This window comes from Panthera uncia, chromosome F1 (assembly GCF_023721935.1).
Source record: "Panthera uncia isolate 11264 chromosome F1, Puncia_PCG_1.0, whole genome shotgun sequence".
Classification (NCBI taxonomy): Eukaryota; Metazoa; Chordata; class Mammalia; order Carnivora; family Felidae; genus Panthera; species Panthera uncia.
The window spans coordinates 13226886-13240138 of NC_064813.1; the positions used below are offsets into that span (position 1 = coordinate 13226886).

Below are 13253 nucleotides of genomic sequence, written 5' to 3' on the forward strand. Positions count from 1 at the left end.
TGATGCTATTATAAAGTAAATTATTTTTGTAATTTCCTTTTCAGATGGCTCACTGTATAGAGAAATACAATCTATTCTTGTGTGTTGACTTTGTATCCTGCTACTTGCTGAATTCATTTATTAGTTCTAATAGCTTCTCTATGGAGTCTTTAGGATTTTTTATATGTAAGATCATATCATTTGCAAAGAGAAATAACTTTACTTTTTTCCTATCAGACGCCTTTTATTTCCTTTTCTTGACTAATTGCCCTCACTAGGACTTCCAGTACTAGATTAAATAGTAGTGGTGAAAACAGGCATCCTTTCCTTGTTCCTGATCTTAGAGGAAAAGCTTTCAGTCTTTCACAGTTGAGTATTATGTTTGTTGTAGGTTTTTCATATATGGCTTTTCTTATGTGGGGGTAGTTTCCATTTTATTCCTATCTCACTGAGTGTTTTTATCATAAAACAGTGTTGAATTTTGTCAAATAATCTTTCTGCATCAACTGAAATGATCATGTGAGGTTTTTTCCTTCACTTTTTTTGATGTGGTTTATTACACTGATCAATTTTCATATGTTGAACCATCCCTGCATTTCAGGAATAAATCCCACTTAATCATGGAGTATAATCCTTTTAATATGCTGCTAAATTCTGTTTGCTAATATTTTATTGAGGATCTTTGCATCAACGTTCATAAAGGATATTTATCTATAGTTTCCTCTTTTTTGTAGTGTCTTTGACTTTGGTATCAGGGTAATTCTGGCCTCATAGAATGAATTATGAAGTGCTCCCTCCTCTTCAATTTCTTGGGAAAGTTTGAGAAGGATTGGATTAGTTCTTTAAGTGTTTGGTAGAATTCACCAATGAAGCCATCAAGTTCCAGGCTTTTCTTTGTTGAGACATTTTCAGTTTTTTATTTAATCTCCTTGAATTAGATTTGGATTGTCTATTCTTTGTGATATAGTCTTGGTAGCTTTTTTGTTTCTAGGAATGTGTCCATTTCATCTAGGTTACCTCATTTTTTTGCATACAATTGTTCATAGTAGTACCTTACAATTTTCTGTTTCTGTGGAATAGATAGTAACGTCCCCAGTTTCATTTTTGATTTTAGTAATTTGAGTTTTCTCTCTGTGTCTTTCTTTTTCTTTATGAGTCTATCTAGCTGTTAATTTTGTTGATCTTTTCAGAGAACCAAATTTTGTGTTCATTGGTTTTTCTCGGTTGTTTTACATTCTCACTTTTCATTTATAGTTCATTTATCTCTGCTTAATCTTTATTATTTCCTTCCTTCCACCAACTTTGGGTTTAGTTTGTTCTTCTTTTTTCTACTTCCTTAATTTGTAAAGTTAGGTTATTGATTCGAAATCTTTCTTGTTTGGTAACGTTAGTATCTATAGCTATAAATTTTCCCTTAGCACTACTTCTGCTCTGTCCCAGAAGTTTTGTTACATTGTGTTTTGATTTTCATTTGTCTGTAAGTATATTCAGTTTCCCTTGCTATTTCTTCTTTGAGCCATTGTTTAAACTGTGTTGATTTCAACAATTTTGTGAGTTTTCCACTTTTGTTTGTTATTGATTTCTAAATTCATTCTGTTGTGGTTAGAGAAGATACTTTGTATCGTATCCACCTTCTTAAATCTATTGAGACTTAATGGGTGCCCAACACATACTCTGTTCTGGAAAATGTCCCATGTGCACTTGTAAAGAATACATATGCTGTTTTTGTTGGGTAGAGTGTTCCATATATGTCTGTTAGGTCGAGGTGGCTTATTGTGTTGCCTAAGAAGCATGGTTTTAAGAAGAAATTTTCAGTTGAAACATAAAACAGAAAGTTAAAATTGAAGGAGGAAGAGATACCACAGATGATATACACCTTGTTTTCATGGGAGTGACCATAATGAAGGGAGCTTGAACTCTTCTAGCAATGTCCGAGGGGAGTGACTGCAAGGCCCAAACCATGTGGATGGGTGATATAGTGCCAACAGCCTCAGTCATACTTGCAAATCCAATCTAAAGTCTTCTCAGGGCACCTGGGTGGTTTAGCCGGTTAGGCCTCCAACTTCAGCTCAGGTCACGATCTCACGGTTTGTGAGTCCGAGCCCTGCATCAGGCTGTTTGCTCTCAGCACACAGTCCGCTTTGGATCCTCTGTCCCCCTCTCTGCCCCTCTTCTGCTAGCATTCTCTCTCTCTCTCTCTCTCTCAAAAATAAATAAAACATTTTTTGAATTAAAAAAAAAATAAAGTCTTCTCAACAACTTTGTACCTATAATAAAATTCTAATTGATAAAGATAAAATCTCAGATCTCAGACCCGTGAATATTACAGTTAGTGACAACCTTACTTCACTCTAATGCCCTACCTTCATGAATCCTCCTATTGTCTTCTAACAAGCGGCTACCTAACTTCTGTTTGAATACTTGCCATGATAGGGAATTCGCTATTTTACAAAACAGTATGGTCCATATTTATACACCATTGTTAGCCAGAAGGTCTTCCTTATTCTGGGGCAAATTCACCTTTTCTGTAACATTCACATACTTGGTCCTAGATAGACTTTTATGTCCATCCAAAATAGACTTATATAAACATTTCCATATAACAGCCTTTTGCAGTCAATTATCATGTACCTATACCCTCTAGGTTAAATATCAAAAGTTTCTTCAGTGGCTCCGTATGTGACAAGGTTTTATGCTCATTATCATCCTGGTTATTCTTAAACTTCCCAGTAGCCAAGCTAAGCCTGTTCCCATGTCCATAAAACAAGGGTGGATGCTAATGCCTATGGTTCTAAACTAATCAAAATGAATTAATCTGTGTGAAAGTTGTTTACACATTAAAACATTTTATAAAGGTGAAATACTATTCAAGTGTATCTGCTTCTTGAAAGGCAACTTGGCAAAACATAGTAGATACTTGCAACTCAAATGTAATCCAAGGACTTGCAACACTGGCCTTACCTGGAAGCTTGTTAAAAATAATTTCAGGCCTATCCCATAGCTATTAAATCCATATCTTCACTTTTAAGAAGATCTCTAAGGGAAGGGAAGCAAAAATAATATAAAATCAGGGAGGGGGACAAAACATAAGAGACTCGTAAATATAGAGAATAAACAGAAGGTTGCTGGAGGGGTTGTGGGAGGGGGGAAGGGCTAAATGGGTAAGGGGCATTAAGGAAGACACTTGCTGGGATGAGCACTGGGTGTTATACATAAGGGATGAATCACTAGAATCTACTCCTGAAATCAATGTTGCACTATTTGCTAACTACCTTGAATGTAAATAAATAAATAAATAAATAAATATTTTTAAAATGCTGCTATACGTATAAAGGTATTGCCATACTGAAAAGTGAAAAATCAAATTGGAAATTATACTTAGAGTGCCATTCCACTTTTGTGGAATGTGCGTCTATGTGTATACATACAAATATCTGGAAAGATACAGCAAAATGTCCACGTTGGTTATAATTATCTCTATACAGAGGGCTTAGGGATAATTTTAACTGCTTTTAATTTATCCAGGTTTGCTACTTTGCTAATGACCATTGGTCACATCCATTCTAAAAAGGAATTTTATACTATGTGTATGATATGTGTAAGTATATAATGGTGTTACGGTGAAGATCATTACCCTGGACCTTGAAATATAAGCCTCTTGCTTAATTTCAGAACTCCTAACAAAGTCCTGAGAGTTTCAGGTTGCAAAATGCTGAAGGAGTGAGAAGCTCCTCCCACTCCTCACAGCCTCCTCCAACTAGAACACTTCTGACTGCTTCCCAGCCCACAACCAACATAAAAAAAAAAACCATTGTGTCAAGGAGACAGCACCAAAAGGCAAAACGAAGGTAAGGGTAATCACAGCTGGGGATAGTAGCTGAAAAGGAAAAGTTCAGCACGCTAAATTATGTCATGAAACTTGGCTCCTATACCTAATGCTATATTATTAAATTGTTTGGCATTGTTAAATGGGTTGCTTTTAAATACTAGACAAACTCTGTAGCCAAGTCTGGGAAAACAACTTGGTTTCTCACCAGGAAGGGGACGAGGAGTCTGGGATTTGACTAATGAGGAATTTTATTCAATTAGTGCTGCTTAGTATATTGCCAGTGCTACCGCGTTATTGAAAGCTGATTACTGACCACACTGCAAGGACTCTCTTACCAGTGAAGCAGCATTGATTGATCAATTCCTTGACAGGAGACCATGGCAAAGAAGGTGGCAGTGATTGGAGCTGGAGTCAGCGGCCTGGTCTCACTGAAGTGCTGTGTGGATGAGGGACTGGAACCCACTTGCTTTGAGCGGACTGAAGATATTGGAGGGCTGTGGAGGTTCAAAGTAAGTGACATCTTTTTTTTTTCTCTTGAGCAGACTCTACTGCTTTCGCAGAGTAACTCACAGCTGCAGAGGGGCCTTGTTGAGGGATCTCCTAAGCGACTTTGATCAGACCTATTTCATGCAGCTACACAGGAGCTATAGAAATAGGCTGTCATCTCTCCCAGGTCATGACTCTCCTAACCCAGATGGCCAACCCAGGCACATAAAGGACCTTTTCTTATGGATCCTGCAACTGTCTCGCAGCCCACGTCCTAGTGATTCTCAAAGCAACATACTAATGTTGGAGGACATTTTACAAAATAGAAGTGACAGGAATTCTTTTCAAGAGGCCACGTCTATTCCAAACACTGAGCAAGTGCTTTTTCAGAGTGTGCTGACTTTCCTTTTCTCTGACAAATCATGTCTGTTTGCTTAGCATTACTGATGACACTCTAGGGTAACTTCTGGGAAACGCTTTAAAGGTATTATTAAACACATTCATTGAGTTCATTCTATTAGCCAAACCTAAATATTGATAATGCTCTCCACTCATCAGAATTTATATAAAATTTAAACAGATACATAGATAGACAACTGCAGAGATTCATAATTATCCCTTCCCACAGTGTTTTGATTTTAAATACTAGCTTGCCACCTCCTCAGTGTGAGATCTTGAGCAAGCTCTTGGCATCCCTGTGTCTTAGCCTTCTCAGCTGTATAATGGGGATAATAATCTAAAAGTGTAATCGCTCCACAGTGCTGTTTTGAAGATTAAGGGAGATAATTTATGTAAAGAAATTAGAGCACAATAAATGTCAGCTCCAATAGCTACATATTTTACAGACAATCAAACAGAAACTGAGGGAGATTAAGTAACTTGGTCGTGGTCACATAGCTGGAATTGGCATTCCAACCCAGGTCTCTATGACTTCTAAACAGGCTAGCCCCCTACTTATAACCATGCCCTAACTTGCATTTTTTTCTCAGAAAGTTTAAACAGAAGTGCTAGCTCAGAACTCCTGAGCAACAACTTTAGGACTGTGTATCAGGTGCATCTAAGTGAGGGAGTGAACAGTTACGAACACTCTAAACAGAAGCAAAAGGCTTGAATACACTCAAAGCAGACTCCAAGGTGCAGTTGGGTGACTCAGTCAGTTGAGCGACCAACTCTTGATTTTGGCTCAGGTCATGATCCCAGGGTCATGGGATCAAGCCCCACATCTGGCTCCATGCTCAGCATGGAGCCTGCTTAAAATTCTCTCTCTCTCTCTCTCTCTCTCTCTCTCTCTTTCCCCCCCCCCCCCTTTCTGGCTTGGTCTCTCTCTCTTTCAAATAAAAATAGGGGCACCTGGGTGTCTCAGTCGGTTTAGAGTCTGACTTCAGCTCAGGTCATGATCTCATGGTTTGTGAGTTCGAGCCCCACGTTGGGCTCTGTGCTGACAGCTCAAAGCCTGGATCCTGCTTCCGATTCTGTGTCTCCTCCTCTATCTGCCCCTCCCATGCTCATGCTCCATCTCTCCCTGTCTCTCAATAATAAATAAATGTTAAAACATTTTTTTTTATTTTTTTTCAACGTTTTTTATTTATTTTTGGGACAGAGAGAGACAGAGCATGAACGGGGGAGGGGCAGAGAGAGAGGGAGACACAGAATAGGAAACAGGCTCTAGGCTCCGATCCATCAGCCCAGAGCCTGACGCGGGGCTCGAACTCACAGACCGCGAGATCGTGACCTGGCTGAAGTCGGACGCTTAACCGACTGCACCACCCAGGCGCCCCTAAAACATTTTTTAAAAAATAAAAGCAGACTCTGATATTAGCAGAGACCATCAAAAGGGCTCTGCCTACAAGCTGACCAATTAGGGGGAAGGCACAGACATCTAGCTCATGTGCTTTGCGAGTTCGAACTGAATTTTATGCCAAAGTGGATTTTTTAACCTGGGGCTTCTCAAATGTGTATGACTATAAGACATACCTAGAGGGTTTTTTAAAGATACTTAACACCAACCCAGACTTACTAAACCAAAATCTTCTGAGGAGGGGAATCTGTTTTTAACAGGAGTCTCCAATGAATCTTACGATGAGATAAATTTAGCAAGAAAATTGCACAAATACCAAATAAAAATCTATTCATTCAACTATGCAAACATAATCAGAGCTAATGAGGAGATATTGATCCTATATAGGACAGGTAACTTGCAGAGAGGAAACTGGAAAAACAGTTTGAATCACATTCATTTCTTACTAACAACTGGTCATTAGAAACAGCTTTTCCTGGGGCACCCAGCTGGCTCAGTTGGTTGAGTGCCGGACTCTTGATTTTGCTCAGGTCATGATCCCAGGGTCATGATCCAGGGTAATGGGATCGAGCCCCGTGTTGAGGCCCGTGTTGAGATCCATGCTGAACGTGGAGCCTGCTTAATATTCTGTCTCTCCATCCTTCTGCTGCTTTCCCCCCCCCCAACTCTAAAATGATTAAAGAAAAAAAAAAAAGAAACATTATAGCTTTTCCTGAGAGGGTGATATAATAAGGTGGTCATTCCTGTCTTAACCAAAGATATATTTTTGTTCACTCTAGGTTCACTCTAGGTTCCATTTGGGTGCCCCCCCCCCCGGGAGATTTTTAATCTAAAGAATAAATGTGAAGTTATAACAAATTTATTATTAAATATAAATTTGTCAGTGTCTTATTACCTGATCTGGGACTTAATATCTAAAAGCCAAATGTCCAGGGGTGCCTGGGCAGCTCAGTCGGTTAAGTGATCGACTCCTGACTTTGGCTCAGGTCATGATATCATGGGTTCGTGAGTTCAAGCCCTGCATCTTGTTCTGTGTCGATGGTGCAGAGCCTGCTTTGGATTCTGTCTCCCACTCTTTCTGCCCTTCCCCTGCTTGCGTGCTCTCTCTCTCTCTCTCTCTCAAAATAAACAAAAAATAAACTTTAAAAAAAAATAAAAAAGCCAATGTCCCTTATTTGATTATCATCAATTTGGTGATAGAAGCCGTAGGAGTTATTTTTACGTGGTCTGTCAAAAATATGACTTGATGAATTCCAAGAAGGTTTCTTCCTGCCCCCAAATACTTTTTCTGCTGTCCTAATCCCAGTTGCCAGTGTTTAGCATTTCAGAATTAGAGATACCTTCCTATGGGTTAGAAAAGAAAAATTAGATTAAAATTTGAATTAATTAAACCTCATTAGATATAAAATGGTGAAGTATATAATTTCCTGAAACCTTTAACAACATCACATTTCAAACCTCTCAAAACTATGTCCAATAGAGAAACAAACAATTTTCTCAACCCAAAGAAGACAAGTAATCTCCCTGCAGTGTTAAATATACAGTATGCAAAATATCCCAAGTGGCCAGTGAGGCCACGTGAGGGTCTTGATTACCAACAGACTGATTGCCAAAGGGAGGAGGCACCAAAAAGGATGCTGGGAGCTACCGCACCCACTCCCGAGGAAGCTTCACCTCTTCGCTACTCTACCATCAAGAATCAATTTTGAAAATAGTTTATTCATTAATTTCTATATTTACACATAGTCCTTCTAAGATCGCTTAACATATTTAAGTTAAAACAAAATTTAAGAATCATTGCCCCATGCCCTGCTCGGAAGGTGCTGGATTTTTCCAGAAGGTTCTCCAGCACCCCTTAGTGGCAGCTTTGCAACATGGGCGGGGTGCATCATGAACCTATTTTTAGCACTTTTCCAGCAATGGAAAAGTACTTTCCATGCATCATCTTATTTTTTTTCTTCATAATACTCCTAAAAAGCAGTGTCAGGGAGCAAGAATTCCTGCCCCCTCAAAAGTCCTTCTAACTGGACTAAGCATCAAATTGACATAAGACAGACTAACAGGAGAAAATCAAAGTTAATAGATGTTCCTGAGGAATCCACATAGACATAGAAATTCCAAAGACAGGGAAAATGAGGTATGTACGTCATTCTAAAATAAGGAGAAGCGGGTAGGTTCTGGGACTTTAAAGGAAAGGAATGTCCTTCACACAGCAATAAGAATGGATGCTTGCTCTGTCATTCAGATGGGTCACTCACATAAAATTTATCTCTGTTAATAACCCTTATTCTGGGAAAGACCCTCAGTTTAGATTCTTGTGTACGGTAAAGGGAGGACAAAAGTTTCTCTTGAGCCCATAAGGTCTCAAGTGCCTTCAGTTCAAAATAATCCACATGCCCAAGTGGCACGTTTTGGGGGGAAGAGGGTCTGTCCTGAGATCCTTCAGTAGGTATTATGATTATCCTCATGGACATATCAAGAAGAAGCTGAGTTTTGGAATGAACAATTTCTCCAGGGGAACATAGGTAGTGGGAAAGGCACAAAAATGAAGGTCTATAAGATTTCTGAGCCTGCACACTTAATAATCTTACTGAGGTGTCAAGAGAGGAAAGCATGATCTGCCTTTAGCCACTAACCTTCTCCACCTCCTTCATTGTTCCTAATACCAGTGTTCACAGGAAAGTTACCAACATATATCACATTTTTGTTTGTTTGTTTGTTTTACATTTGGTTATAAATAGATCTTTTCCCAGCTACAAATACTCAATTGTTTTAATCTTCATATAATACTCTCTAAATGTCTCTCCATCCTTCCTCTAGATTCAATCTGAAATACCAGTTTCCCTCTTAAAATGTGACTCACACAAGATCCAATATTCTAAACCAAGTTGTTTTTCCAACATATATATTTTTTCAGAACCAAAGAGGTGCTTGGCACTGCTTTAGACAATGGGGATAAATCCCCTTGAAGAATTTATAATCAATTGGTCTAACAATTGCTCAGCATGACTTATGTTTCAGTAGGCCTGGACAGACGGTCTACCTTTGCTAAAACAATTTAATGCTGCATTAGCTTTTTCTGCATTTGCAAAATTAAAGCTATCATTCATATAATTATTTTGATAGGGATTATCTCATTTTATATTCACAATACTCTCCTACATTATTTGTTATTAATTTCAACTTAAATATAAGAAAACCAAGGGTAAGTGGCTTTCCCATAGTGACTAAATAAATAGTAGGTGTTAGATCTTAGAACTAGCCACAATATTGAGATTAAATACATATAGGCTCTCCATCATGCTTTGTCTCACATAACTCCAATCATTTATACTGAGCTTAGGATCAATCAAAGTTCTGGATCTTTTCTATTTGAAGCACTGATGATCCAGGTCACTATTATTCTACCCTTATGAAACTGAATTGTCTTTTTTTTTACGTTTACTTATTTTTGAGAGAGAGACAGAGAAAGAGCATGAGTGGAAAGGGGCAGAGAGAGAAGAAGTCACAGAATCCAAAGCAGACTCCAGGCTCTGAGCCGTCAGCACAGAGCCCGACGTGGGGCTTGAACTCACGAACCGCGAGGTCATGACCTAAGCCAAAGTCAGACACACAACCAACTGAGCCACCCAGGTGCCCCTGAAACTGAATTGTTAATTCTACTTATAGGAGTTCACATTTGGGCATGTCCAACTGCACTTAGTTGGTTTTATCTTTGGTCAAGAAATATTCATTTGAAATTTCAATTCTGTCTATTCTTACTCAGCTCTTTCGGTTCTCTACTTGGGGTATACTCAAATTTGATCACCTGTATTTGTCTCCGTCAATGTTTTTGACTTAAATGTTAAAACTAGGAAGATAAAAATATGAAACAGACACTTGGGACATCACCAAATGGAACTTCCCAGGTGGCACCATCTATCTCTATACTGCACTCCTATCTTTCCTGTGCACCACAAACTCTCTTTTGTGTCGATTGGCTTATTCTTTTTAACAGCACATTCTGTGCACTTGAAGTTTAACATTATACAAGACTAATGTAGGGGCAGAAAAGTTTTCCCTTCTTCCCTTCTAGGTTCTTTGGCTGGTCTAATAATTTAATTGATCTATGACAGGGTAACGGGGGGAAAAGAAACAAATATTTAATAACATGTATATATCTTGTATACCTGGGAGAGACTCAGGAAAACTGAGTAACTCCCCGAAATGGCCATCACCTTAAAGACCACCTTTAGTTAAAGACATGAGAAGATGTTGAGGGTAGGGAGTCAGTTCCAAGAGGTAACCCAGGAAAAGCAGTCAGAGGGAGGTTGTTGTGTAGATTTAAGCCATTGCCTTCTTCTTTGATAAGAGTTTCTAGAGACTGACTCATCCCCTTCATCTTGGTACAGCGAGAGAGACACCCTTATGCAAGCAAGAGATTTCCCTTATGCAAGTAAATATCTCTCACAGAAAGGTAACTTCTACTCAGTTTTCAAAGCCTCACCTATGTCTGCTGTTTCTTAAAAAATAACCAGTTTAAAATAATCCCCATGCCAAACAGACATAGTCGAGGGTGGCAAATTCTGCTCCTCTTTGCTGGTTTAGAACGAACAGCCATTTCCTCTCCAGAAGAGATAACCGCCTTCCCTTTGTTTTACTTCCAGGCGTTCTCTTAGGTAAGCTTATCCCAAGAATCTATCGCAGCGTAATTCAATATAACTTAGGTTTTTGTACCTTGCTGCCCAATTAATGCAAATTTATTAATAACCAAATTTAACATGTTAGATATTTGTAACTCTCCAGGCAGTGAAATATAAAATACTATGGATGGGTCTCAATTAAGTCTGTTCACCAGTAGTTCAAGATATATATTGGTTAACTTGCCACAATATTTTTAAAGTAATGTTTACGTGTGAAGAAAGGAAAAAAGTTTACAGCGTACGACTAGCAAAACCAAGTACTCATTCCCACTATACCACTGACTGTCCATTTTACTATCATTAAGCCCTATTTGCAGTGATGGTAAAATGCTTCTAGTTAACATTACATATTCTTTCATTCTTTCATTCTTTCACCAAACATATTAGCTCATCTTGCACCATGCATGTCCCCAGCATATACTAGGTACCGTTAACCTTAAAAACTGACAGTCATTTTACCAGCAAAAGACAGATTTATTGAGGAATAGAAGAGAATCTCAGTCTGGGACAAACAAGCTGTGGCAAAACTGTGCGCAATCCAGGGAACAAAGTAAAGGAATGCTTTTTAAAGGAGAAAACGGTAAGTTGGGAAGGCTGTTATAAACTAAAAGCCCATTAGAATAAACTTGGGGTTTGAGGTATGGTGGCTTCTCATTGGCTGAGCTGTTGTGGCGGGGGGGGGGGGGGGGGGGGGGGGAGGTGAGGAAAGTGTCTCTTCCTCCAAATGGAAGAATAAAGTAGTGTCCATGTGCAAGGTCAAATCCATCTCTTCCTGTTGGGTCTGCAATTGACTATGAGTGATAGGGCCAAAACTTCCCAACTCCATTTTAGTGACGTTTACTGTTACTAATTTTCACAGTACTAAACAGGCACAAATGCACAGTCCCTGCAGGCTAAGGGCTCATAGTTCAGAAGAGGAAATACTAAAGCAAATCCATATCAGAGTGCAATTTTATAAGGGCCGTTACTCTAAGTGTTATGGAAAGCACAGAACCTCATGCGGTAGAGAATAGGGCAAGCTTCCTACACGACAAGATGCTTTCATTTGTCTTGACAATAAGCAGAGATCAGGCCTGTGTTCTAGGCAGTGCTCTAGGCAGAGTAAATGGCATGTGCAAAGGAGCTTGAGAAACCTGACACACTTAGAGAAGATAAAGTCACGTGATGCAGCTAGAACAAAGGAGGCAGGTGGGTGAATAGAAATTGATGAAGCCGGAGAGAATAGTCAGGGTCTCATCATGAAGAACATGTGTCCCATTCCAACAAGTATACTTTTTACCGTGAAGGCAGTAAAGAAAGTAGGCAATATTGGAGTCAGGGAGTTTAAATAGGGGTCACTATCAGTGAGCAAAGCCAGAGATCTAGGGAGGTACCAACCTACTAGACGGATAGCAGAATGCAGTAACGGTCTAATAAAGACGGTGGCTCCCAACATTCATGTGCATAAGAATCAGCTGGGGAGCACTTTTTTTATATAAGTGTATTTATTTTGAGACAGAGGGAGAGAGAGAGCATGAGCAGGGGAGAAGAGAGAGGGGGAGAGAATCCCAAGCAGGCTCCTTGCTGTCAGCACAGAGCCCAATTTGGGGCTCCAACTCACAAACCATGAGGTCATGACCCTAGCAGAAACCAAGAGTCCAACACTTAAGGGACTGAGCCACCCAGGCACCCCAGCTGGGGAAGCATGTCTTAAATACACATGAATGGACCCAAACCAGACCTGCTCAAAGTTTATGTTTTTCAAAGCTCTCCTGAAATCTTATCATGCAATAATCCATGAATGGTATTTGGGAACCACAATTTTTCCCCTAACTGTAGGACAAGAATGTAAAAATAGTTTCAGTTGTACTTATTTCAAGCAATGGAACAGAGAGCTATAAGTTCCATCGGAAAGAGTGAAAATTTGGAGAGTGGTAGAAATTTTTTAAGAAATACAATTTTATTATTTCCAACTGCTTAGAGCAACTAGCCAAGAGAACAAATATTTACTGGTCGAGGTCAATATGCTAATGTATCACAATGAAAATGACTAATTTATAAGTGTTTGTAACTCACATTTATAATAAGTTGAATCTATTTTCACTGTATAAGTTTGCTCCCTTTAGTAGGTTAAATATTACCATTATAGTCTTCCTTAAACTTAGTTTTTGCAACCTTTTTATTCTTACACAGTGGAAGATAAACTTCAGTCTAATCTATGATCAAAAGATCGTAAATTCTAAATCAGGGCTCTCTGAACTAATTTTATTTTGCTATATAGTCTTCTGACATTCAAAAAATTCTACATTAGGAAAATACTTTATCATATGACCATTTCTCTTAAACAGGCAAATCGTAGCAAATTCTATCTGCTAGGAAATTCAGACTATCAGTATTTGTGCTTAAATATCATTTTTAGGTACTATTTCTATTTTAAATAAATAGGAGTTACATTTATATGTTTTGAAAGCTGTGTCTCCCTGTCTTTGTCTTGGCTGAG

The 13253-nt window shown here is 38.9% G+C and overlaps 1 protein-coding gene across 1 annotated transcript in view; it reads left to right on the forward strand.

Moving 5' to 3' along the window:
* Positions 1–3760: 3760 nt before the first annotated feature.
* LOC125925142 (dimethylaniline monooxygenase [N-oxide-forming] 2) overlaps positions 3761–13253 on the forward strand; it is a 29041-nt gene continuing 19548 nt past the window's right edge. The window contains exons 1-2 of the mRNA XM_049633927.1: positions 3761–3827; positions 4180–4317. Coding sequence (XP_049489884.1) covers positions 4186–4317 — 132 coding nt within the window. The 5' untranslated portion in view covers positions 3761–3827; positions 4180–4185. The remainder of the gene's footprint in view (positions 3828–4179; positions 4318–13253) is intronic.